The sequence below is a fragment of the Nicotiana tabacum genome, chromosome 24, assembly GCF_000715075.1.
Source record: "Nicotiana tabacum cultivar K326 chromosome 24, ASM71507v2, whole genome shotgun sequence".
NCBI lineage: Eukaryota > Viridiplantae > Streptophyta > Magnoliopsida > Solanales > Solanaceae > Nicotiana > Nicotiana tabacum.
Genome location: NC_134103.1, coordinates 21,520,118 through 21,547,405, shown reverse-complemented (window position 1 = coordinate 21,547,405; position 27,288 = coordinate 21,520,118). Strand labels below are relative to the sequence as shown.

General features: G+C 37.7%; 2 protein-coding genes across 3 annotated transcripts; one reads left to right on the top strand and one right to left on the bottom strand.

Moving 5' to 3' along the window:
- The first annotated feature begins 2,012 nt into the window (after positions 1-2,012).
- Positions 2,013-4,443, top strand: LOC107771123 (3-ketoacyl-CoA synthase 20). Its single transcript, XM_016590448.2, has 2 exons — positions 2,013-2,806; positions 3,333-4,443. The coding sequence occupies exons 1-2, from the start codon at positions 2,093-2,095 to the stop codon at positions 4,095-4,097; spliced, it is 1,479 nt and encodes a 492-aa protein (XP_016445934.1). The 5' UTR covers positions 2,013-2,092; the 3' UTR covers positions 4,098-4,443.
- A 7,380-nt stretch (positions 4,444-11,823) lies between these two features.
- Positions 11,824-15,640, bottom strand: LOC107771122 (pentatricopeptide repeat-containing protein At2g02980, chloroplastic-like). Of its 2 annotated transcripts, none has more exons than XM_016590447.2 (2): positions 13,396-15,640; positions 11,824-12,407 (listed from the first exon to the last, which is right to left on the bottom strand). In XM_016590447.2, exon 1 carries the CDS (start codon positions 15,482-15,484, stop codon positions 13,667-13,669), a length of 1,818 nt encoding a protein of 605 aa, XP_016445933.1. In that variant the 5' UTR covers positions 15,485-15,640; the 3' UTR covers positions 11,824-12,407; positions 13,396-13,666. The 2 variants fall into 2 exon arrangements, with proteins under 2 accessions (XP_016445933.1, XP_016445932.1); XM_016590446.2 differs by having other exon boundaries at positions 13,482-15,640.
- Positions 15,641-27,288: the final 11,648 nt, after the last annotated feature.

The window sequence follows — 27,288 nt, the reverse complement described above, 5'->3', positions numbered from 1 at the left end:
GTGGTGGAGTGGTACTCCCTCATCTAGGTCTCGGATTCGACCCCTGAGTATAGACTCATTTTTAGTAGGGAGCGTTTTACCCCCAAAGTAGAATTTCCTGACGTGAATCCAGATTAGTACGTCGGTCCTAGCTAAAGCGTATACTCGACACCGATTAAAAAACCCAAAAAAAAAATAAAAAAATTATACGATTTAAAGTGCTTGCTAAGAAACAAACTTAAGGACAAAAACAGTTTGAATCTCCATTTTAAGCAACTGAAAAAGTGCTGCTTTAGCAATATATATAACGTTACTAAACACTGCTCTTATTAGGCAAAACCAGTAGAGACCATATAAAGTGCTGGCTAAGAAACAAACTTAAGGGCAAAAATAGTTTGAATCTTCATTTCAAGCAACTTACTGCTGAAGCAACATTATAATTTTACTAAACATTGCTTATTAAGTAACTCTAGCAGACTATATAAAGTGCTCACTAAATATATAGACATTTGTCATGAGCAAACATTGTTATGAGCACCACTTGCACCCCCCAATATAGGGGCTCCTTCCCTTGTGCTTTTAAACGCATGAAAATACCTTTTCTTATTAATTCGTCTCCATAAAAGAAACAGTCAATTGGTGATTAATATAGTTAAATTTCTTTATAACAGTCTCATTTTTCTGATATTTTTTTGCTGCTATAGTAAAGTGCTATTATAAAAAATATATATTATAACATAACATGAAAATTTGTCTCCAAAGAAAACTTGGCCGTTATTGTAAAGTGCCGTTGTAGAAGATGATTGTTATAGAAAAGTCACAAATTTCAATGGTTAGCTATCGGAAATGGTAACTTTATAAATTTCTAAAAATTTCATACTCGGATTGTGCCTTAGAACCCTAAAAGAATCCCCAGAGGGGGCCTCTTTTGATTTCTAGATCCAATATTTTGGGGAAATTAATAGGAAAGGGACATTTTATACAAGACCATTTGGGTTGAGATATTATAACTTGCTTAATTAGTCTGCATCTGGCTCCTACATATGGCATGTGTGGCCAACTAAAGCATTTAATATGAGATGGTTTGCCAACTAATTAATTAATCCCACACCTTAAAATGCATTCTTCGACTTTAATTATGTTCCGAGAGACTAGACTTTAGTAGTTGATTTTATTGAAGAAAAAAGGTCGATACATCACATCACCGGGCATAGTAGGTCAAATTTTATTGTTGTGAAAGTTACTAATAAATCTATTTTATTATAATTCGATCTAAGAAGAAAAAAATTACACTCTATAGGATTTGAACCTACGATATCGAGTTTCGGAGATCTACTTCTTTCTGCTTAACTGAACTAAGAGCGTTTTCTTATCATAATAGATTACACAAATAGCCGTTTGATTTTACTATTTACTTTTTCTAGCCGGTATACATAGATTATACATATATTATACATTTGTCGATTATTTTTAGTTTAAATAATTGAGTGGGCTGCTATTTAGGTTAATTCTTCAATAATCTATTATCCTTTCTTACAAGTGCAATAATTCGTTAGCTTATCTTCTTATCATGAGTAAAAATTGCTTCTGACACATGTGAGTACTTCCTCCGGTCCACAATAAATAATTTTTTTTTGTTTTCACACAGATTAAGAAATTCACCTTTTAATATTAATTAGCAATGAAATTGACCATATTAACATTTACTATCTCTTCACATAAACACTCCTAACACATACTCCAATATTATTTACTCCAAGGGTAGTGTAGGAAAAAAATAATTAAGTCATTCTTAAAATCTGGAAAAATCACTTATTTTGGACCATAAAAAAATATCAAAATATCACTTATTGTGGACCGGGGAGAGTATAACCTAACTTGTGCATTTATTAAAAATGAAATGGAAAGTTGGCAAATGTAAATGACAAATTTTGACTATATTGTATTTATAGATCATCGATTAATGGCACATTAATTGGGTGGGCAAGTCTATTTTTTTCAGTACTCTTTAAATAGTGACCAATCTTGATGTACTTGGAAACTCATCATACTCCAAATATTTTTTTCCTCAATCTTTCTTGTTTTAGTATTTCTCCTCTCTTCTCCAAAAACAATGGCAGAAAATTCTCGGAATGGAGAAATCCATTCAAATCTACCCAATTTTCTTCTTTCTGTTAGACTTAAATATGTAAAACTTGGATACCATTACCTAATATCAAATGCAATTTATCTTCTCATTGTTCCAATTCTTGTTGCTATTGGACTTCATCTTTCAACTCTTACACTTGAAGATCTCATTACAAATCTAGCAATGTTGAAATCTTATTCAACACTTGTTGTTTTTTTAGCCACATTATATTTCATGAGTCGTCCAAGAAATGTTTACTTAATTGATTTTGCATGTTACAAACCACATGAACGTTATATGATATCTAAAGAACGTTTAGTAGAGAAATTAGCAGGCATTTTTGATGAAGATAGTTTGAATTTTCAAAAGAAAATATTGGAAAGGTCAGGTTTAAGTGATAAGACTTATATACCAGTAGATAAATGGATTCCATCAAATTTTTCCCTTAGTAGTAACCAACATCAAGCTAAATTGGTTATTGTTGGTGCCATTGACAATCTGTTGGCGAAAACAGGAGTGAAAATCCGAGAGATTGGGATTGTTATTGTTAATTCTAGTATGTTTAATCCAACACCTTCTCTTTCTGCTATGATTGTCAACCATTATAAGCTTGGAGTTAATGTGATTACCTATAATCTTGGAGGCATGGGTTGTAGTGCTGGACTTATTTCTGTGGACCTAGCTAATCGGCTTTTACAGGTTGGTATATCTTCTTTCACAATCTTTACACAAACATTCAGTCGGATTCACTGTTTATTTTTCCTAGCAAGTATACATAGATTATAGGTACAATAATTATATATGGTTATACATATAATATATATAGATTATACATATATTATATAGTATTTGTCTGCTATTTTTAATTTAGCGGTTATGTAGACGGCTATTTAGGTTAAGTGACCTCATGTGGAAACATTTCTATGAAGGTTTTAATAACACTTGATTCCTCATTTTAGTTTATATGGCCCTTGTTTTGTTTTTATTTGTTCCAAATAAGATCAATAATATATTTTAATATTTAGAAACTCTTTAACATTAAATTTAGCCACAGGAATGTCATGCATGTTTAAGACTACGAGTTCTAAAGATATATACTTTAGTATGTTATAAAGTTTTTTTCCTTCAAATTTCGTACCTAGGAAATAAAAAAAAGTATTTTTTTTTGACAAGTTTAACCTCATCTCTCTCCAATAAATTCCTGACATATGAAATTACTGAATAGGGGCAAGCAAACACCTATGCACTTATAGTAAGCACGGAAGTAGTCTCAGCGGCCTTCTACACGGGGAAAGACAAATCAAAGCTAATACCAAATATGATTTTCCGGATGGGTGCATCTGCTATTCTCCTTTCGAACCGTTTCTCGGATCGTTGGCGCTCAAAATATCAACTGATGCACGTTGTCCGCACCCATAAAGGTGCAGACGACAGAGCATTCGGTTGCGTCTACCAAGATGAGGAAGAGGATGGGAAAAAAGGCATGTCATTGTCAAAAGACTTAATGGCAGTAGCTGGTGAGGCCTTAAAAACAAATATTACAACTTTGGGCCCTCTAGTCCTCCCAATGTCCGAGCAGCTCCTCTTTTTCGCCTCTTTAGTCGCGAGAAATGTCTTTAAAAGGAAAATAAAACCATATATCCCTGATTTCAAGATGGCGTTCGAGCATTTTTGCATTCATGCAGGAGGGAGGGCCGTGTTGGACGAACTTCAGAAGAATCTTGATCTCTCAGAAGTACTTATGGAACCTTCTAGAATGACACTTTATAGGTTCGGAAACACTTCAAGTAGCTCAGTGTGGTATAATTTGGCCTATTCCGAGGCCAAAGGGAGGATAAAGAAGGGTGACAGAGCATGGCAAATAGGTTTTGGCTCAGGATTCAAATGTAACAGTGCTGTTTGGCGCGCGCTAAGGAATGTTGATGCAGCCACTGAAAAGAACGCGTGGACGGATGAGATTGAGGATTTCCCTGTTCAAATCCCATGTTGATGATCAGTACTGAAACCGTATAACACAATCAAAATCACTCTAGTATATTTTGTATATGGATTGTGCACCTACCTTTGAACAAGCGGGGTATCTGGAATTACAAAATTTAAGATGGGGTGCACCAGTAGGTTGTTCGAATTTCAATTAATTTCATTACAAATTTTAAGTCAGATAGGTGACTTGAATTTCAGTATTTCTTTTTCAATGTTTAATTAGCTCATTCATGGGAAAGAAAGGAGGGGGGGGGGGGGGAGAAAGAAAAAGTGCAATGTTGAGATGAGTCACAGCAAAGTGGTTATTTACAACTTTGTACTCAACTATTTGAGTAAAAAATTTTAAATCTCACCAATGGTCTTCTCTTTTTATCTCTATTATTACAGGTTCACCCAAAAAAAAAAAGAGAAAAAAAGAAGAGAGGTGCCATGTGATAATGCGAGAGAAGAGCAAGGTACACATGATATATTTAATATGGCCGGTGCTTTGAGATAGGACCACAGGGATAGGGTGCACCGATAGGGTTGGGTGGTTTGTCATAATGGAAAACTTTGAGCATACTATCCTTCTATACATATAAACATTGACAAATCTAGAATTTAAAGTTTATAGGTTCTTATCGTAATCTCAAATTAATATACAATAATAACTAGGTTCACAGTTAGATATTTATAAATGTTTAATGGATTTTTTAATAAAAATATAGGGTCTACGCAAAAGTTATTGGGTTCGAAGGAACCCATATACTATACTCTAGATCCGCCATTGCATATAAATCTATCTATCAGATTGACGACGAGCACGACTGAGGTGACTATACATACAAATGACAAATCATTGACTATACATATAATATGGTTACAGATATGTATGCTGAGGCATTATACTGAGATCACGGTCTAATTTCAATGGTGGACCTACGTTAAAGGTACGCGCACAAGTAGGTTGACTTGGCACCCAATCTCAGTAGCAATATCATATTAAAAGTAGTTTAGCACCCATAATTTAAAAATTTTGGGTCCGCCGCTGTCTGACACAATAAAACCAACAAAGAAAGCACCTTAGTTATAAGTCACCCTAATTTAAAAAAATTGGGTTCGCCACTATTTGATTCCACAATTAAACCAACAGAGAAAGCACTTTAGTTTTAAGTCCTATATGACTAAGCTAGACTAGATTTCGAGGATGAGTAGTGGATAAAAAGTTATCTCGGAGGTATACACACACTCACAAACTGCTTCACGAGTTGGACTCAAACCAAAATCTCGGATAGCAAACGACTTGCCCAAGAGAACATTTCTGTTATGATTGTGGCTACATTAGCAAATAGCAAGCATGTCCTTGGCCTAACCACGCTATAATTGGGAACAAACCAAACTCCTGTATACAACGTTTGTTTGTAAGTTAATAAACAAATATAACTTTAAGTTCCTTATCACTCTCAATTGATCTCGACACAATCCTAATGCAGTGCTAATTGTCAACCATTACTTAATGAAATGATGATAATCTCAATGTCAGACTACAAGGACATGTGATTGGAATAATTCTAGCTTCGTTTATAGATAACCTATTGATGTTTGGCATATTTCGATATGTGTTGATGTTACTTTACTCATGTTTTAACCGCTTCTTGATGTTATTTGATCTTTAAAATGCCCAACATGGTTTAATTATTGGTTTTATGACTAATTGAGTTGTGTGTGGTGAATTAGGGTGTTTGGAGTGCAAAAATATGAAGAAAAGGTGCTCTAGGTAGAGGAAGAGAGATTGGATGCGTCGCATCCAACCTAGAAAAACATCATCTTTCGTGCACCCTTAGCAGTGAAGTCGGCCCATAGCGTCCGCCATAGCATCCGAAACTGGGAAGTAGAAGAGAAGGGAGGATGCGTCGCGTCCACCCTCACATGCAAAGTTAAGAAATGGAGGATGAGGTGGATGCGTCGCATTCACCTTAGCATCAACCCCTGAAGCCGATTTGGACTAGGGCTAGGAGAACTTTGGCCCACGACTTTGGTACGCAATATATAAGCCAAAAACGCCTCTTTTAGGTCATCTAACATATTTGGAAGGGGAAAAAAAGCCACGACAAAGCTGTGGAGGCCGGAATTCATCAAGTTCCATCTTTCTCCCACCAAACTTAGTAATCTTTATGTTTCTTTGTATGATTTGTTGTTTGGCTACCATGTCTATATGGAGCTAAACTTCACGTTCTAGGGTTGTGGTTCTTTCATGACTATTGTTATTCGGATATTGATTTTGACTTCTTGATTTATCATATTAGTTTATTTATTCAATCTTGCACTTAATTATTTAATTGCTTGATCACCAATTGAATATTATCTACGAATCTAGAATTGAACTCGAAAGTGGGAATTCTATATTGCATATAGGATTGAGTAGGGCAAGTTCTTGAACTCGGGCATCGGGGAACGGATTCGTAGTTAGGATAGACATATACCTAATTGCCTTGCTTGGTTGATTTACAGGAATTATAAATGCGTTCTTGTTGATTCTAACTCCATAGACATATAGGCGTTAGGTTAGCTTGAATAGGCGAGTAAGAACTCGACAGATTCTTATGAGCATTAACCATGTCAACCAATAAGCTAGATAAATTAGTCGGTCAATTCAATTGAAGAATACAATAGGATTGTTAGATAGCCCATAACCCTAGATCGTTTTCATTACATTGATATCATTAAAATCTGCTCTTTCTCTGTTCAAAGTTTATTATTTATATTTTTCTTATTTAATTAGTTTAGAATAAAATATTTTTAGATTTAATTCTTGTTTAGATAATTGGGATAGTCTAATTTAGTTAATAGTTAATCATAAGTCCTCGTGGGTTCGACATCCGACTTTTAGTCACTTTATTACTTGACGACCGCGTATACTTGCGTGAGTGTGTTTGGTCGCAACAAGTTTTTGGCGCCGTTGCCGGGGACTTAGAAATTTGCTATTTTTCTAGATTAGACATTTTTTTTATCTATTCATGTTTTTATTATTTTATTTTAGTTAGTATTTTTTATTTATTTTAGCATAGCATCTTGGAATAAAAATTGTTCGAATGATGGTTATTCTTATTTTGATGATCCTTGTCCATATTGTGGAGGACCCCACTGGTGGAAAAATTGTCAGAATGTTCCCAGGAGCGAGTTGTGCGCACAATCTCAATCCTTTGAGTGGAATATTTATAATATGTGTGGTGGTCAAGATGGCCATTGGGATGGTTGTCCTAATTTTGTTCATCCTTCTCTGAGCCCTTATTATGATCTTTCTAATGATATTTCTGAGTTTGATAGGGGCAATGAAGTGCAGGATATGGAGCCTGATGCATATATTAGGGATATTCTGAGGCAAGTAGCAGAGCAACAGGATGAACTCAAAAAAGATATGAAAAGAATGAGGGCAGCAATCACAAGAATGAAGGCCAATATGGAAGAATTGAATGAAGAGAGCGAGTACCAGCAAACAGATAATTTTGAAAAAGTGGAGATTTTGAGCCATATGTCGCTGGTGGAACAATCCGAAAGATTAGAAATATATGAGGCTCAATGTGAGGAAATTACAAATGAGATGAGATACTTTATAGAAGGAAGATCTAAACTGGGACAAGGGATCTATAAATTTGTCACTACTATTCACGACTTGCAAGATAAATTAAATGCAAAGGTTGTTGCGTCTATCGCCCAACAAAATAGTAATGAGTTGTCAGAAGCTGAAAAGGAGCTTATACGCCAAATTGAGGAGCTAAAAGTGGAGAGCCAATCATTCGAGCATATTTCTGTTGATGATGCCCATGTTGAGAAAAGTACACTAGAGCCATGCGAGGTAGCAGATAATGTTATATTTGAAGACTCTAATGTGTGCACATATGAGGATATAAATAGTAATACAATTCTAAAGTTGGGGCGTGTTGGTCCTCATTCTAAACATTTTTCGACATTGTATTTGGATGATGACATGGAAATCGAGTCATCTAAGCCTTTGGAGGAGTCAATGGAAGAGGAACATGATGCCTATATTTTTGAATTTGTCATGCCAAAAAGCAAAAAATACATTCCTCATCTAAAGGCCGAGAAGTGTAGAGTGAAAAATTTATTACTTGGCCTGGTTATCTTTGTAGCCCCACCACTGGAGCATAGCCGCAAACTGGATGCCATGTTAGGGGCTCAATTCATAAGTTCGAGGTGGAGGCAAAAAGTGGTTCACGTCGTGCCGCTACGTTAAATCAGGCGCTTGTTGGGAGGCAACCCAGCGTTACTGCTTTCTTTTATTTTTGTTTACTTTTTATTTTATTTTATTTTTATTATTTTGTAGTATTTATTTTTGTTTTGTAGGATTATGAGCATAGGAAGCAAAGCCATTAGAAGAGTGCAAAAGCGAGCTAGATGGTGAGGACTAAGTGTGGGGTGCCCACACAAAGGACGATGCCTGGGGGAAGTCTGAGTACCTCGTGAGCCGCTATTGCTTCGGCCTTTGGCCTACCAGGGAGTCTCGTTTACCCTCTTATTATTTATAATGTGCATTGAGGACATTGCAAAATTTTAAGTGTGGGGTGAGGAGATCGTTTGGATGAGTTTCTGTGCTATTTTAGCTTAGTTGTAGTACTCATTCTTAAGTGTAGTAGCTTTTGTGGAAAAAAAAAAGAAAAAAAGAAAATTAAAAAAAAAACGAAAAAAGTAGAAAAATTGGACTTTTCCCGACGATTGATCTCCTAGACAGTTTTCTTGAGGGATTAAAGTCTAAACAAAAATCCAAAATATATCTTTTAGCTTTCTTTAGGTAGTAATAATCCCCTGTGGTTTTTCTTTGTGCCTCGGTTCTTTTCCATGGGATGTAGTTTGAACCGGGTAGTTTTTTTCTTTCCGAGTAGATTAGGAATTTAGGGAATAAAAGGAGCAAGAATGATGAACCTAGGCGCCCTTGACTTGTTTGATAGTAACATATTTATACTTTCGCATGTGTAGTATCTTCTGTATGATTTGAATTTATTGATGATGCCTTGTTAAATTGGATAGCATGTTTTGTGGCGCCTATATCTCGTTTACATGACTTATGTTCACCTTGTGTTTAATACTTAATATCTCGTGGCTCCGTGAATACTTGCATTACTTGAGAGTCGGAATGTGATCGTCCTTAGTGAGTCATGTGCCATGTGTGGTAAAGTTTTTGTGTAGTCCATGTAGTGTACTTGTGTCTAGAACTTGCCCGGTATGTGAGTTGAAGCGAAATTTGAGGTGATGCTCAGTTTGAAAAATGATTTTAGGATTTCTTTGATCTTTTTGAGCTTATTGCTTATCACAAATAAAATCTATCCCTAGTTAACCCTTTTGAGCCTGTAGACCTTTTATTTGGTACCCACATTACAAGCCTATACCCTTTTTATTCTTAATTGACATTGTTTTGATCCTTTTACCTCTTAAAGCACTTTAATTGTTAGATGAGCGCTAAAAGAAGTAAGAAGGGACTAAGTGTGGGGTGACTTTTGAGTGGAATCAATGAAAGAAAGAAGGGTGCACTTATTTTGTAAAATAATACACCACTAGCGGAAATTGAAAGAAAAAAAAAAAGAAGAAAAATCTGGAAAAAAAAAGAAAGAAAAATATAGAGGAATAAATTGTTGTCTTGTTCTTGCTAGTGGGTATGAATTAAAGTAGTGCTTAAAGAAAGAGGAAATATTGTTGGGGTGATATTATTTGTGAAATTGAAGTGGTGTTGAAGAATTTGCGCTTAAGTTATTTGATGATGTGTTAAAGTGCTTAGGAGGTTGAGTCACTATTCCTAAAATATATCCTACCTTTCCCTTAGCCCACATTACAACCATGAAAAAGTCCTAATTGATTTTAGATCGAGCGAGCTTACATTAGTAGAGATTTACATTAAGGGCAAGCCTATGGTACCAATTGCATGCATGTGACTTCTATGTGAGAGTGAGCGATTTTCTTTGATATATGTGAGTCATTAAAATATATTTGATCATGAGATTCGAATGTGTGGATTGAACTCGCTCTCTTGTTCTTGTTGTGAGGGCACATGGTTTCACGAGGGATAGGTAACGTTATTAGACTTCTCTATGATGTTGGGTGTTCAAGCCATGAGTGCATAGTGACATTGAGTCGGTTTTTGAGGTTAGGATTGTTGTGAGCATGTTGTCTTTGTTCGAATATTTTTAAAGAATGGCATAAGTAAAGGGAAGGGTATGTGATGCATAGCCTAGAGCCTAGTTGTGGCAAATGACCATGGTCATAGGTGCAGTGTGCTTTGAATGATAAGAGCTTAATTTTGTTTCGTCTACTATAGGATGGTTTGTTCGAGGACGAACAAAGGTTTAAGTGTGGGGTAGTGATGTTTGGCATATTTCGATATGTGTTGATGTTACTTTACCCATGTTTTAACCGCTTCTTGATGTTATTTGATCTTTAAAATGCCCAACATGGTTTAATTATTGGTTTTATGACTAATTGAGTTGTGTGTGGTGAATTAGGGTGTTTGGAGTGCAAAAATATGAAGAAAAGGTGCTCTAGGTAGAGGAAGAGAGATTGGATGCGTCGCATCCAACCTAGAAAAACATCATCTTTCGTGCACCCTTAGCAGTGAAGTCGGCCCATAGCGTCCGCCATAGTATCCGAAACTGGGAAGTAGAAGAGAAGGGAGGATGCGTCGCGTCCACCCTCACATGCAAAGCTGAGAAGTGGAGGACGAGGTGGATGCGACGCATCCACCCTAGCATCAATCCCTGAAGCTGATTTGGATTAGAAATAGGAGAACTTTGGCCCACGACTTTGGTACGCAATATATAAGCCAAAAACGCCTCTTTTAGGTCATCTAACATATTTGGAAGGGGAAAAAAAGCCACGACAAAGCTGTGGAGGCCGGAATTCATCAAGTTCCATCTTTCTCCCACCAAACTTAGTAATCTTTATGTTTCTTTGTATGATTTGTTGTTTGGCTACCATGTCTATATGGAGCTAAACTTCACGTTCTAGGGTTGTGGTTCTTTCATGACTATTGTTATTCGGATATTGATTTTGACTTCTTGATTTATCATATTAGTTTATTTATTCAATCTTGCACTTAATTATTTAATTGCTTGATCACCAATTGAATATTATCTACGAATCTAGAATTGAACTCGAAAGTGGGAATTCTATATTGCATATAGGATTGAGTAGGGCAAGTTCTTGAACTCGGGCATCGGGGAACGGATTCGTAGTTAGGATAGACATATACCTAATTGCCTTGCTTGGTTGATTTACAGGAATTATAAATGCGTTCTTGTTGATTCTAACTCCATAGACATATAGGCGTTAGGTTAGCTTGAATAGGCGAGTAAGAACTCGACAGATTCTTATGAGCATTAACCCTGTCAACCAATAAGCTAGATAAATTAGTCGGTCAATTCAATTGAAGAATACAATAGGATTGTTAGATAGCCCATAACCCTAGATCGTTTTCATTACATTGATATCATTAAAATCTGCTCTTTCTCTGTTCAAAGTTTATTATTTATATTTTTCTTATTTAATTAGTTTAGAATAAAATATTTTTAGATTTAATTCTTGTTTAGATAATTGGGATAGTCTAATTTAGTTAATAGTTAATCATAAGTCCTTGTGGGTTCGACATCCGACTTTTAGTCACTTTATTACTTGACGACCGCGTATACTTGCGTGAGTGTGTTTGGTCGCAACACCTATTAAGATAGAATTTGATACCATACAACCATATCAAAATACAGATCAATAGTTAGGTTTGTAACAAAGAGGTCCACACAAGGATGTTATAGTACTCATATTATGTCAGCCATGAAAATGGTCTTATTTAATGTTCAGTAACTCCAATCCAGCTGTCGCCGCTTTCTATCTCTGGCGCTCTAAATATCGGGTATGATTGTTACTTTCTTGCCCTGCCCACTCCCACCACCTCCAATCTAGTATGGACTTGATGTTTGATGGGGCTAGTGGGCGAAGATTTGTAATCATACCCATGTCATCCGTTGAAAAAGGAACTCCACTGGTAGAAACTCGAGAAAGAAAGTTCCTTAGAGCAACTATTTCTAGAAATTAACTCTGTTCACGAGCTACTGCCAGTGTGCCAAAGGTACAAAAGAGCATCATATCTATAATACGTAAAATAGCAATTTGTTGAGCTTACCTCTGCTTCATTATAGAGGGCTGTGTTATCACCACTTTTTGGATAGGAGCCATTGTTGTAATTTGTCCAAAGCCCATGCATGCCAAAGTTCACTGCTGGCTTTCCAGTAGTTGGATAGCAACAACTTCGCTTTTGGTCACATTGTGCATGTGGCCACTGAGAACAAACATAACCTTAAAGTTAGAAAGTTTAAATGTGTCCTGAAAACTCCATTAACTTTTAACCGAAAACTACATTCTTTCTATGAGGAACTAGCGATAAGTGGAAGACTTGCCAGCTGAACAAAGTAAAAAAATCAAAACTCTGAGACACAGAGGACAATCAAATATTTCAATATAAAAATCTTGATCAGCATAGGGCGGCAGTATCTCATCCTTGTCTATAGATAAGGTTGTTATTGGAGTTGATGATGGTGTTTACCATCCAGAGCCATACATACACATATGTATGTAAAACAGGAATTATCAAGATTACCAGTGTGTCGATGGCAACAAATTACCAAATTCTGCATTAGTAATAATAGTTAGTTTCATGCCCAAGGGGTAAAATCATGTGGAACACAAACTGCTAACATTAGTCTAACAGGATAATTTGGACAGCGAGCATGTGCCAAATGGAGCCATTTCTTGATTTGACTCCCCATCACAGAGAAGTATGGGAAGCATGCTAAATATTACTAATAAGGGTGAGGCATATGTTATGATAGATACGACATTTATTAGGAATTCTACATGGCAGTTCATAAAATTTAAGCTGGCTAGTGGCCAGAATATCGTCAAGCAGGTTAGTGTAAAACAAGTTATGTGGTCCTCTCTTTTCATGAAACATTGTTACCAAAACAAAAAAAGGGTCGGTGATCCAAGACATATAATGGTCTCATCTCAATTAGGCCTTTGTTTGGAAAATAATGAAATTATGTACCAAACGGAAACACAGTATTTCAAGGAAATTGGTTCTATGCTGAATTTCATTTTCCATAATACAGGGGTATTAATGGATTCAATTTTAAGTTTTCTTCTTGAATTAGTACTGTTTAGTACTTCAGTTGATTACAAGAAAGAGTAGCTTCGCATGTAATTCATGGATTGAAAGAATTAAAGAAACTGAGCAAAATGTAATATGTATGCAAAACTAAAAAACCTACTTATTTTCAAACCTTGGGTTACGCAATTCACCAAGATTCACAAGAAAAACTGTAAGGCAAACTATTTTGATGGCTGATGAGAATACCCAGTCATCACAAGGAAACTCTGCATTTGCTCCTGTTGATGTTAAGGTGGTTGATGCTTGCTCTCTCTAGTGTGCATTCCATCAATTATGTAACCAAAAATACTTTTCCACCTTAAAATTCATGAAACATGTTAATGTGAAGGTGGTGGATGTTTCCTGCCGCAAGAGTACATATCGTTCATTTGTTACCAAAAATCCCCGCAAGAACATTTTCCACCTTCAAAATGATGAAACCTTTGCATATCTCTGATAATTATATTTCGTTTAAAGATGAGCGATATGAGTTTTGCAGCTGAATGGCAATCCCCACAGATTCTAAGGTTTTTAACAACACGAATTGTTTTTCCGGGTGGACTATTAAGAAGACCAAAAGTAATTGCCAATTTTTCACTGTGGTACCTCAAAGTAGCTTCTTTCTCTTCATCTTCCAGGCCAGGACGAAAAGCGATAGAATTATCAGGAACATAACCAAACAATTTCAATTTCTCAATTAACTTGTCAACTTCCTGGTGCAGCTCCCTGTGCTCAATACGCGTAACCTCCCCAGAGAAGAATTCATGCATTATATTGTCAACCTCTATCGAACTACAGCCTGGAATTTTCTTAACTCCTCTAACTTTCATCAATTTCCAGATATAATTCACTTCTTCCCACTTCCCAGCTCGAGCACAAATGTTTGAGAAGATCACATAATCGCCACTATGTGATTTGTCCATTTCGAAGATTTTCTCAAGTACCAGCTTCCCCAAATCCATATTTCCATGAGTGCTGCAAGCAGCTAACAATGTCCGCCAAAGTAAAACTGTAGGGTAAATTGGCAATTCCATTAAGAACTTAAAAGCATCATTAAGGCGGCCCGCCCGAGCCATCAAATCCAACATGCATCCATAGTGTTTCACCCCTGGCACAATCCTGTAGCTTTCTTTCATGCTATTGAAAAATCTAAAACCTTCTTCAATCAATCCACTGTGGTTGCAGGCATAGAGTAGACCTAAGAATGTAATTCCGTCAGGTCTAACGCGTGCGTTCTGCATCTCTTGAAACAAAGATATTGCACAAAGAGCACGTCCATGAGTAGCATAAGCCATGATCATCGCTGACCATGCTTGAGTGTCCTTATAACTCATGCTCTCGTAAACTGAAATTGCATCAGGCAAGCTCCCACATTTTGCATACATATCAATAAGTGCAGTGTTCACCTTAACATATTGATCAAAACCATTCTTCTTAACATATTCATGCACCCACTTTCCGAATCCCAATGATCCCAATAAAGCGCATGATGAAACAACACCTAAAATTGTAACATCAGTAGGCTTAAGTTTTTTCACTTGCAATTCACGGAACAACAAGAGAGCCTCATTTGGCTCGCTACTTCTCACGTAACCCATTATAATCGCATTATACATTACCACACAAGGGTCAGCTATCCTATCAAACACGAGACGAGCTGAACCATTGTCATTACACTCAATGTAAATATTCATAAGTGCAGGACAAACATAAATATCATCATTAAGGCCATATTTAATCAAAAGGCAATGCAACTGCTTACCTTCTTCCAAAGCTTCTGCACCGGCACAAGCCTTCAACAGAGAAGGGAATGTATAAAAATCAGGAGCGACGCCTAATGTTAGAATTTTCAAGAACAGGACAAAAGCATTTAATGGGGTGCCACTACGAGCATAGCCGCGGGCCAAGAAGTTAAAAAGGACGATGTCTGGTTGTGGAATTTGATCAAACAAGAGGTGCGCATGGTGCAAAGAGGCAGGTGTTGGATCAGCCGTGCAAAAATTTATGAGCTTACTCATAAAAAAGACATCATTTTGCATGTGGGTTTTTATGGAAAAGGCTTGAATTTGCTTAAGGTCTCTCAACGATTTGCATTTGGGTACAAGAGAAAAAGGGTCAATTGGTGTGAATGTGTCTTTTCTTGAATTCTTTGTAATGAAATCTTGGCATGAGAAAGTCCCTATTTTAAGTGTTGGAGCAGGAAATGCCATGTAACTAGATTTGGATTACAGTTATAAAATTTCTTTTGGAGGGAAGAAAGTTGTTAAATTTAACGGTTTTATATTGCAAATGTAAGCAGATAAAAAGAAGTGTCAATCCTATTTCGACCTTTTATTTTTCATCTTAATTATCCTTATGCTATTTGCTGTCTTTTTCTTCAATTCAATATAACTTCTATTTCTTTTTTTGAGGAGATCATATAAGTTCATTTTGAACAAGATTTTCAAGTTGTTAATCCGTTTGTATGCGGTCAAAATAGATTTAGTCATTCGTACGATTGATCGGGGTCGAAACATAATGGATCAAAGAAAGACATCGTAATATCGAGATGGGTTCCGAAGGTGGTACAAACAAGCTTTCAGATTTCGGGTATAGATCGAATACCGAGTTCAAAGTCATTATCGAGCTCGGATACGAAATGAACTATGATGAGATGATTTCGAGCTTAAGGGGCAGAGGCCAACCGGGATCGAGTACGAATCATCACCTGATCCCGAGTCCACATCGAGTTCTAGAAGCAACACCGATTAAGCTCGAGCTCACACACAAGAACCGTTGCGAACACACTAAGGGAGAGAATCTCACCGAAAATTATGAAAAAGCTGATTTATCATGGGTTCTCCACTATGTATTTTTAATTATATCTAAAGTAAGATCCTCCACTATAAAGAGGATGGCTACATTTCTGTAGAGGGCAGTTTTTTGGCTTACATTATAATTCAAGTACCATATTCTCCTGGATTCAAGAATTATTCTTTTAAGCTTCATTAATTGACTCATTGTGCTTAGTCCTAAATAAGGGTGGCAAGTGGGCTGGTCCAGGTCCGGCACAAAGGAGACATACAGGCCCATGTGGGCCGGTTCACAATAGGGGCCCGTTAGGACTGGGATCGTTTGGGCCCGGGACCGGCTCCTAAGTGGGCCGGTTTAACCGGTCTCAAACGGTCCTAAACACGCCCAACGGCTAATATTTTTTTAAAAAAAATCTCAATTCACTTTCTGACTGTTGCACCTTTAAAATGTAGCTGTTATTGCTGCCAAAATAATCGTTGGCTATTTATAAAATAGCCATTTAATCCCCCAACTTTGTTTTAACCCTAAACTTTTTATAATTATACTTTTTTCCTACTTTCAACTAGAAATACCCCCTCATTCTTTCATTTTTCTTCATCAAATTATCAATCTCTCTCTAATATATATAATAAAGTTATATTCGTAATTAAATATTGAATATTAAAATTTAGGATGTTAAATAAAATTTAGGTCACAATTCTATAATAAAATTTACAAAGCATTGCCTTAGATATTTTTTTTAACATCCCTTTGTCTCTAATATCTATTTAAATTTTATTTTTTTAAAATCCGTTGGGCCCACTTAGCCCATTTAGCCCGCGGGCCGGGACCGTTTAGCCCGGGACCAAACGGTCCTGGACCCGGGCCGGTCCCTACAAAAAGACCACTTAGCCCGGGACCGTTTAGCCCGTTTAATTTGGGACCGGCCCACTTCGCCTGTTTAGGCCCGGGACCGGCCCACTTGCCACCCCTAGCCCTAAAAATTATCTTTTTTCCAACCTTGTTTATTTTGCATTCTTTACAATCCATATTTGATATTTTTATTTATCCCTACGATTTGTATCAAGCTATACCACATATCCTTAGAACTACGTACAAATTCAACTCTATCCGTTTTTCGGGTAAACAATTTGGCGCCCACCGTGGGGCTAAGGATAACAGTGGTTATTTGATACGAATCCGCAAAAACACACCATTTTGCGCTTGTTTTCGAAAGTATCTGGGATTTCGGATTAGCAATGACTAACTTCCAATCAAATGGCTTCACCTATTGACAACGAGGCTAGTCTTCAAGATCAGAACAACAACTTGACACCCAGTACCGAAAGACCACTTGTCAACGCCGTTGGAGCTCGAATCGAAGTGCCGATAGATATCAATTCACATGTGGCCATTGAGGCGAACCTCCATTCTGAACCTGAAAATAGCATTCATGGTGGCACTCGGTCTGCAGCTCGAGATACCCATCACGTCGAGGAAAACGACCTCAGCTTGCGTATGATTTTCGAAATGTTGCAAGCTCAACAGGCAGCAATAGCTCAGTTGCAGAGCTAAACCCAACTACCGAGTAGACCGGTGCCCAGTCCACCTCGAGAAATTGCCCACAGAACGGAGCCGACCATAGTAAGGTCAAATGAGCAAGAATCGGGGACTACTCCCGAAATTGCTAAAATTCTCGAGGATCTCACAAAGCGAGTCGAAGCCAACGATAAAAAAGTAGAAACATATAACTCCAGGATCGATCAGATCCCGGGAGCTCCACCAATGATAAAGGGGTTAGATTCCAAAAAAATCATGCAAAAGCCTTTCCCCTCGAGCGCAACCCCAAAACCAATCCCTAAAAAATTTCGTATGCCCGAAATTCCCAAATATAACGGAACGATCGAACCCAACGAACACATCACCTCTTACACGTGTGCCATCAAGGGCAATAATTTAGAAGACGATGAAATCGAATCTGTGTTGTTAAAATAATTCGGAGAGACGCTCTCAAAGCGAACAATGATTTGGCATCACAACCTACCACCGAATTCCACCAACTCGTTTGCCATGTTAGCAGATTCTTTTGTAAAAGCACACACCGGCGCCATAAAAGTCGTAACAAGGAAATCGGACCTTTTCAACGTAAGACAAAAGGATAACGAGATGCTGAGGGAGTTCGTATCTCGTTTTCAAATAGAACGAATGGATCTGCCACCAGTCACAGACGATTAGGACGTTCAGGCTTTCACTCAAGGTTTGAACGAATGAAGTTCGACGGCTTCACAGCGGCTGAAATATAACCTGATCGAATATCCAGCTATTACTTGGGCCGATATGCACAATCAGTACCAATCTAAAATAAGGGTCAAAGACGACCAGTTGAGTTTTGGGTCCGGATTTCAAGGGGATGCCGATCGAGAATCAAGGTCAAGCAAGGATTGATACCGGCCATACAACGGAGATCGCCGGGGTAACAAACTTCCACATAACCTCGTACGAGGAGAAAAGAGAAATGCTCGAAGCCAAGGATCTCGGGGACTGATGAACAGAAATGGGTTCTATATGCATACCGGATCTAAGGAAGCACCACGGCTATTGGAGTATAACTTCAGCATCAACACATTCGCCATCGTGTCGGTCATCAGGCGCATCAAGGACACTAAATGGCCTCGACCCATGCAGACCGATCCTGCCCAGAGAAACCCCAATCAAATGTGCGAATATCATGACACTCATGGGCACAGAACGAAAGATTGCAGGTAACTAAGAGAGGAGGTAGCCCGGTTATTCAATAAAGGGTACCTTCGAGAATTTCTAAGCGACAGAGCCAAAAACCATTTCAAAAACAGGGATTTCAGTAAACAACACTAATAGGAAGAACCACAGCACGTCATCCACATGATCATCGGTGGCATCGATATTCCTCAGGGGCCAGTACTTAAACACACTAAGACATCGGTTATGAGAGAAACGCTATCTCGAACTTGGGATTACGCACCCATAGGAACCTTGTCCTTTAATGATGAAGATGCAGAAGGGATCATGCAACCCCATGATGATGCACTAGTAATATATGTACTCATGAATAAAACTAAAGATAAGCGTGTGTTAATTGATCCAGGTAGCTCGGCCAACATTATTAGATCGAAGGTTGTAGAACAATTTGGTCTACATAACTAGATCGTACCTGCAACCCTGGTTCTAAACGAATTCAATATGGCATGTGAAACTACCAAAGGTGAAATAATTCTGCCGATAAATGGGGTCGGGACTATCCAGGAAATGAAGTTCCACGTAATAGAAGGCGATATGAGATACAACGCCCTTTTTGGAAGGCCGTGGATCCACAAAATGAAAGTTGTGCCTTCGACCTTCCATCAGGTTCTTAAATTCTCAACATCAGAGGGAATCAAAACGGTACACGGGGAACAACTGGTCGCAAGGGAAATGTTTGTCGTCGAAGTAACAATTCTGATATCCTCGCCTTCATCGACAAAGTGTTCGGGCTCAAAAGGGGAACGAGATGCCAAATAGCAGTCACAGACATTGGCTTTAACCCAACTAGAAAATCAGAAGATCGATGAAGATGATGATCAAAGGATCCCTCGATCCTTCGTGGTTCCTGATGATTCTGACGCTACCCAATCAACGATTGAGGAATTGGAGCAAGTCATACTAATCGAGCACTGGCCCGAACGAAAGGTATACCTGGGAACGGGGTTAACCCCCGAACTCAGGAAAAAGCTTATTCAATTTCTTATCGATAATACAGATTGTTTTGCTTGGTCCCATTTAGATATAACAGAGATCCCTCCGGATATAACAACGTATCAGCTAAGCTTGGACCCTAGGTTCAGACCAATGAAGCAAAAGAGAAGACTACAGTCCGAGGTAAAGAACACATTCATAAAGGATGAGGTAACCAAACTTCTCAAAATAGGATCCATTCGGGAGGTGAAATATCCTGAATGGTTAGCCAAGTAGTTGTAGTGCCTAAAAACGGGAACAAACTTAGAATGTGTGTAGATTATAAGGAATTGAACAAATCATGCCCCAAAGATTCCTTTCCGCTGCCCAACATCGATCGCATGATCGATGCCACGGCCGACCACGAGATCCTTACTTTTCTCGATGCCTATTCCAGGTATAATCAAATCTAAATAAACCCGGAAGACCAGGAAAAGACTTCATTTGTCATCAAGTATGGAACATATTGTTATAATGTGATACCCTTCGGGCTAAAAATTGTAGGAGCTACTTACCAACGCCTAGTAAATAAAATGTTCGAGGAACAAATAGGTAAATCAATAGAAGTTTATATTGATGACATGCTAGTTAAGTCCATGCGCGCAAAGGACCATTTGACCCATTTACAGGAAACATTCGAGATTTTAAGGAAATACAACATGAAGCTCAACCCCAAGAAATGTGCTTTCGGGGTCGGTTCGAGCAAGTTCCTCGGCTTTATGGTGTCAAATCGGGGATAGAGATTAACCCCGATAAAATCAAGAACCATCGAAGACATCGCCATCGTGGACAGCGTTAAAGTCGTACAGAGGCTAACGAGACGGATTGTAGCCTTAGGCTGATTCATTTCAAGGTCGTCGGATCGAAGTCACAAATTTTTCTCTCTAATAAAAAAGAAGAACGATTTCGCTTGGACCCCGGAATGCCAACATGCATTAGAGGAATTAAAATAATATCTATCGAGCTCACCACTACTTCATACTCCAAAAACATACAAAAAACTTTGCTTGTACTTGGCAGTATCGAAAATCGCGGTAAGCGGTGTCCTAGTTCGAGAAGAGCAAGGTATGCAATTTCTCGTTTATTATGTAAGTCGAACCTTAGGAGAAGCAGAAACTAGATATTTGCACCTAGAAAAATTGGCACTTGCACTGATAAGCGCCTCTAGAAAGTTAAGACCGTAGTTTCAATGTCACCTCATATGTGTATTGATCACTTACCCACTCCGTAATATTTTGTACAAGCCCAAACTGTTAGGCAGATCGGCCAAATGGGTCGTCGAACTCAGTGGGTACGATATCAAATATCAACCCCGTATGGCCATCAAGTCTCAAATTTTAGCGGACTTCGTGGCAGATTTCACGCCGACCCTCGTACCCGAAGTCGAAAAAGAACTCTTATTGAAATCGGGTACGTCATCGAGGGTATGGACCCTTTTTACGGACGGGGCTTCGAATGTGAAGGGGTTCGGGCTGGGCATCATTTTAAAGCCATCCACGGGTAACACTATTAGGCAATCTATCAAAACTACTAGGTTAACTAACAACGAGACCGAGTATGAGGCCATGATTGCAGGTCTCGATCTCGCTAACAGCTTGGGAGCAGAAGTCATTGAAGCCAAGTGTGACTCTTTGTTGGTGGTAAATCAAGTAAACAAAACCTTCGAAGCTCTAGAAGATAGAATGCAAAGGTATTTGGACAAACTGCAGGTCACTTTGCACCATTTCAAAGAATGGACTTTACAACATGTTCCACGAGAGCAAAACAGTGAGGCTGATGCACTTGCGAATTTAGGATCATCGGCCGAGGAAGGCGAGATAAGCTCGGGGACTGTCATTCGACTCTCAAGATCCATGATCGAAGAAGGTCATGCCGAGATAAATTCTACGAGCTTAACCTGGATTGGAGTAATAAGTATATTGAATACTTAATGAATGGAAAGCTCTCATCGGACCCTAAAAATTTGAGGGTCCTACGAACCAAAGCTGCTCGGTTCATATTAACTGCATATGGAATGCTATACCGAAGGACATTCGATGGACCTTTGGCAGTATGCTTAGGTCCAGGAGATACCGATTACATCCTACGTGAGGTGCACGAGGGAACTTGTGGAAATCACTCTGGTGCCGATTCATTAGTCTGAAAAATAATTAGGGCAGGGTATTATTGGATCGAGATGGGCAAAGATGCAAAGGAGTTTGTTCGAAAATGTGACAAATGTCAAAGGTTTGCACCAATAATCCATCAGCCCGGAGAGCAACTTCACTCGGTCCTATCCACATGGCCATTCATGAAATAGGGAATGGATATCGTCGGCCCTCTTCCATCGGCCCAAGGTAAAGCTAAGTTCATTTTATTTATGGCTGACTATTTCTCTAAATGGGTTGAAGCACAGGCGTTCATGAAAGTAAGACAGAAAGAGGTTATCGACTTTATCTGGGATCATATCGTATGTCGATTCGGGATACCCACCGAAGTAGTGTGTGACAATGGGAAGCAGTTTGTCGGCATCAAAGTGACGAAATTCTTCGAAGACCATAAAATAAAAAGGATATTATCAACACCGTATCACCCCGGTAGTAACGGACAGGCCGAATCAACGAACAAAACTATCATTCAAAACCTAAAGAAGAGGTTGAACGACGCTAGGGGAAAATGGAGAGAGATCCTACCCGAAGTCCTTTGGACATATCGAACAACATCAAAATCCAGGACGGGGGCAACCCGTTCTCCTTAGTATATGGCTTTGAAGCCTTGATTCCAGTCGAAGTCGGGGAACCCAGTGCCAGGTTTTAATATACAACAGAAGAGTCAAATAACGAGACTATGAACACTAGCCTCGAATTATCGGATGAGAAACGAGAAGCTTCTCTCGTCTAATTGTCCGCCCAAAAGCAGTGAATCGAAAGATACTATAATCAAAGAACCAAGCTTCGCCATTTTAAACTCGGGGACTTAGTGCTAAGGAAAGTCACCCTCATTACCCAAAATCCAAACGAAGGAAAACTAAGACCGAACTAGGAAGGACCGTATCAGGTTCTCGAAAATGTCGGAAAAGGATCATACAAGCTCGGTATTATAAATGGCAAACAACTATCAAGCAATTGGAATGTGTCGCACCTAAAACAATACTACTGCTAAGGTACGACCCTCCCATATTCGTTTACATTTCGAAACTAACCCCTGCACTAGTCCGGTCAGGAGCTAGGATGGATCCTTAAATACGAAGCCCTAGGTCTGGAATCACGCGTTACACTCTTTTTCCCTTAGACCGGTTTTATCCCAAATGGATTTTTCGGAAAGGTTTTTAATGAGGCAACTAATGATCGTGCTATACTTAGAGATAATTCAACAGTATCCAAGGCCTCTTTACAATCGACCTCGAATACTGGGGTGCATTAGCCCTCAAATATATCAAGTTCTGATGCAAGAAAGTTATTTCGTAACAACAGGGTTCCAATAGAAAAAGTTGTAAGAGCCAAATGGTCAAAACGAACCATGCTCATGTAGTTGGCCCGAGCCCTGACGCAAATCGTGAACATATGTATAATGACTTGCAAAGAAAGTTCTCTTCTTTACTGATATCTTATATCCAAGAATTATTCCTATATTTCGAGATTCATGATGCAAACAGGATTGAGATAAATCACCAAGTTCGAGCAAGCACTCACTCGACTAATAAGCCTACATGCTACTCCTATTTCGAGTTCGAAACATTCACTCGACTACTAAGCCTACGGGATACATTACTTCGAATTCGAAACAGTCACTCGACCATTAACTTCGAGTTCAAAATATTCACTCTATTAATAAGCCTACGGGCTACTCTTATTCTGAGTTCGAGCAAGCACTCACTCGACCATTAAGCCTACGGGCTACATTACTTCGAGTTCGAAACAGTCATTCGACCATTACGCCTATGGGATACATTACTTCGAGTTCGAAATATTCACTCGACTAATAAGCCTACGGGCTACTCTTATTCCGAGTTCGAGCAAGCACTCACTCGACCATTAAGCCTACGGGCTACATTACTTCTAGTTCAAAACAGTCTCTCGACCATTACGCCTACGAGCTACATTACTTCGAGTTCGAAACACTCACTCGACCATTACGCCTACGGGCTACACTACTTTGAGTTCGAAATATTCACTCGACTAATAAGCCTACGGGCTACTCTTATTCTGAGTTCGTGCAAGCACTCACTCGACCATTACGCCTATGGGCTACATAACTTTGAGTTCAAAATATTCACTTGACTACTAAGCCTACGGGCTACTCTTATTCTGAGTTCGAGCAAGCACTCACTCGACTATTACGCCTGCGGGTCATATTACTTCGAGTTCGAATCACTCACTCGACTAATAAGCCTAAGGGCTACATTATACTTCAAGTTCAAACAATCACTCAACTCGACTACTAAGCCTATGGGCTACCTTATTTCAAGCTTAAATAAGCGCTCACTCGGTTATAAAGGCTACGAAGTCCAAATTCGATCAAATTACCTAAATCCTTATGAAAACATTCATAACGCATAAATAAAATCTTCACAAAGCAGGAAACAAAACAGAAGCAAGTCGGCAAAAGAAAAAGATATTTTTATATATACAAGATTGTTTACATGATTGATTACACCATAGAAGTTAAGGGCTAAGCTTATTCGTTATCCCCGGGAGCGGTCTCTTCTCTATCGGGTTCCCCCCTGTTCTCGGACCCGCTCTTACTCCCATCATCGTCATCATTATCATCATTGTCATCATCGAAAACCAAGGTTTCAGCATCGACTTCGAGTTCTTTAGCTCTTTTTATCTCTTCAGCGAGATCGAAACCTCGAGCATGGATCTCCTCGAGGGTCTCCCTCCGAGATCGCACTTAGCAAGTTCAGCGACCCAATATGCTCGAGTATCGGCGGTCTCATCTGCCTCTCTTGCTTGGACCTGGGCAACTTCAGCGTCGGGCCGATAGACGGCCACGAGTGCATCCGCATCAACCTTTCCCTTTTCAGCATTAGATTCGGCCTTGACAAGTTCAGAGGCCAACCAAGCCTCGAGCTCCTCTATTCTTCTTGCTTGAACCGAGCTTTTCTCCTTCATACTATGAAGTTGGTTTTCGGCCAATGATAATTGGGCTCGAGCTGCTTCTTTCTCTGCATCACTACAAGAAATTGAGGATACGACGATATTTATTTAGTGACTATTGAAATAAATGTCGGAAAAAAGAATTTTTTGACATTTATGGCAAAATGTCGTAAAAACTACGATATTTGATATAAATTGTCATAGAAACAATGACATTTGATACTAAATATCGTAAAAAATGACATTTGATACGAAATGTCGTCGGAACAATGATATTTTTCAAGAAATGTTGTAAAAAGTACGACATTTGCTACAAAATATTGTAAAAACTAGACATTTGATACAAAATATTATAAAAACTAGACATTTGATACAAAATATCGTAAAAAAGATGACATTTGGTACAAAATGTCATAAAAACGATATTTGATGCAATATTTAGTAAAAATACGACACTTATATCAAATGTTGTAAAAACATTTTGATACAAATGACAAAAAATATGACCATACTTTAAATGTCATATTATTTGTCGGTAGTTACGAACATTTACATCTACTATTGAAAATTTCTCTAATTTTTCGAATTTTAAATCATTCTTTGTCTAAAAAAAATCATCCTTTATATTTAATATTTAATTAGTGATAATTACCTACAACATAGACGATTTCTCTCTCCCTCCGGGATAAGGATAAGGTCTGCTTATACTCTACCTTCCCCAGACCCCACTTGTGGGATCTTACATATTTTTGTTGTTGTTGTTATTGTATAAACGATTTCTCTTATTATTGATTAATATTTTAAAAGGTTCATCTAGGACTAGCTCCTGGGCTAAGCATTTGCAACGACTCAAGTGTAGAGCTTAATTTGTGAGGCTTATACCCCAAACATATGATTATGCGCCCTAAACACGCCGATCGCTCAGCGTTCGAGGCTCGCTCAACAATTACTAAGTATATCATATGTTAAAATTTCTAATTAATAGTGTTGACCCTCAAAATACATTAACAATTGAATGATCTTAACTCAAATAACGAGTCATAGTATTTCATATTTACTAAGTGAGAATATCGTGAGGGTGAATATCATTTGAACATTTTTTCTGAATATATATATAGCCGAACTTTATATCTTCACTCGCTATAATTGATTTTTTTTCTTAGTTTTTTTATCTTCCAAAATTATTATGAGACTTTTATTATTTTACTATTTAAAAGTAATTTTATATTTATTTATGAAGGAGTAATATTTTGAATTATAATATTGATAAAGTTTATTGATTATTTACATTTAGGAAGGTAACTAAATTTGTAGTTTGATAATAATATATAACTTTTAGCCTTTTAGGGAAGTAATAAAATGTGTTTTTTGATAATAATTTTAACACTATTGCATTATTTATACTTGTAAAACTGTTAGATATTTTGATTTTTTAAGAGTTTGCTTAATCCTTTGATTTTTTTAAACTTTTAATGTACTTTCTATCTTTTTATTTTCTTTTCGATTTCTTAAACTAAAAATATAAAGATTCACGAAGCTTACAACTCACCTGATATTAAATAAAATTTCCATGTCGTATCACGTTAAAATATTGTGCCTATTTAAAACTTTTTATTAAAATATCAATGTTTAGTAAAAATATATATATTATTATTACTACTACTTACTAGATGTTGGATTTATTTAAAGATGAAATATTTAAAATAAAACAAAAATATTGATAGAACCAAGGAACCCACAATTGACCACAATTTAAAACATAAGTGAAATTAGCCGTACTCCAAGCCTTAGAAGTCCTCGGTACCTATCCACTCCTTTCTTGATCTAAATCTCGAATCGGGTTTAGCTCAAAATCTCAAATTGGGTTTGGCCAGAATTTGTACAAGGAGCTATGTATGGAGAGTATTGGAGATTCATAAGGAAAAGATTTTGGCGGTAAGAATCTTGCTTCCCTCCTCCCAATTCTAAAAAATACAGTTTTCTTCCTTAGTTAGAATTCTTCAAAAAACCTAATTTTTTACATTTGGCTGTGCTATAATAGATACTTGGAGTAGAAAAAAGTTTTATCACCGAGGTTTTTGCTGCTGAGATTCACAAAGCTTATTTTCTACAAAGTCAAGGTACCCAGTTTAGTTAACAGATTTCTTCTTTTTTTTCTTAGTTATTTGGATTTGGGTTAACAGATTTATTTCTTTTTTTTAATTGTTCGGATTTGGGTTAAACATTTCCTTTCTTTTTCTTAGTTGTTCGGATTTTTTTTTTGAAGAATGTTAATCTTTTTAACCTGATAAAGGAAGAGATTCCTGTAGGTTGTTTGACCAACATAGAAATAGTATATTGATTTAAATATAAAAGAACAGATAAATAATAATAAACACAATAGACCTAGATTTTTATAGGCAACTCTAACTTAT

Coding starts and splice junctions, on each gene's coding strand:
- LOC107771123 (XM_016590448.2), top strand. CDS start 2,093: ATGGCAGAAAATTCTCGGAATGGAGAAATCCATTCAAATCTACCCAAT. Junction 2,807..3,332: donor TAGCTAATCGGCTTTTACAG/GTTGGTATATCT, acceptor ATTACTGAATAG/GGGCAAGCAAACACCTATGC.
- LOC107771122 (XM_016590447.2), bottom strand. CDS start 15,484: ATGGCATTTCCTGCTCCAACACTTAAAATAGGGACTTTCTCATGCCAA.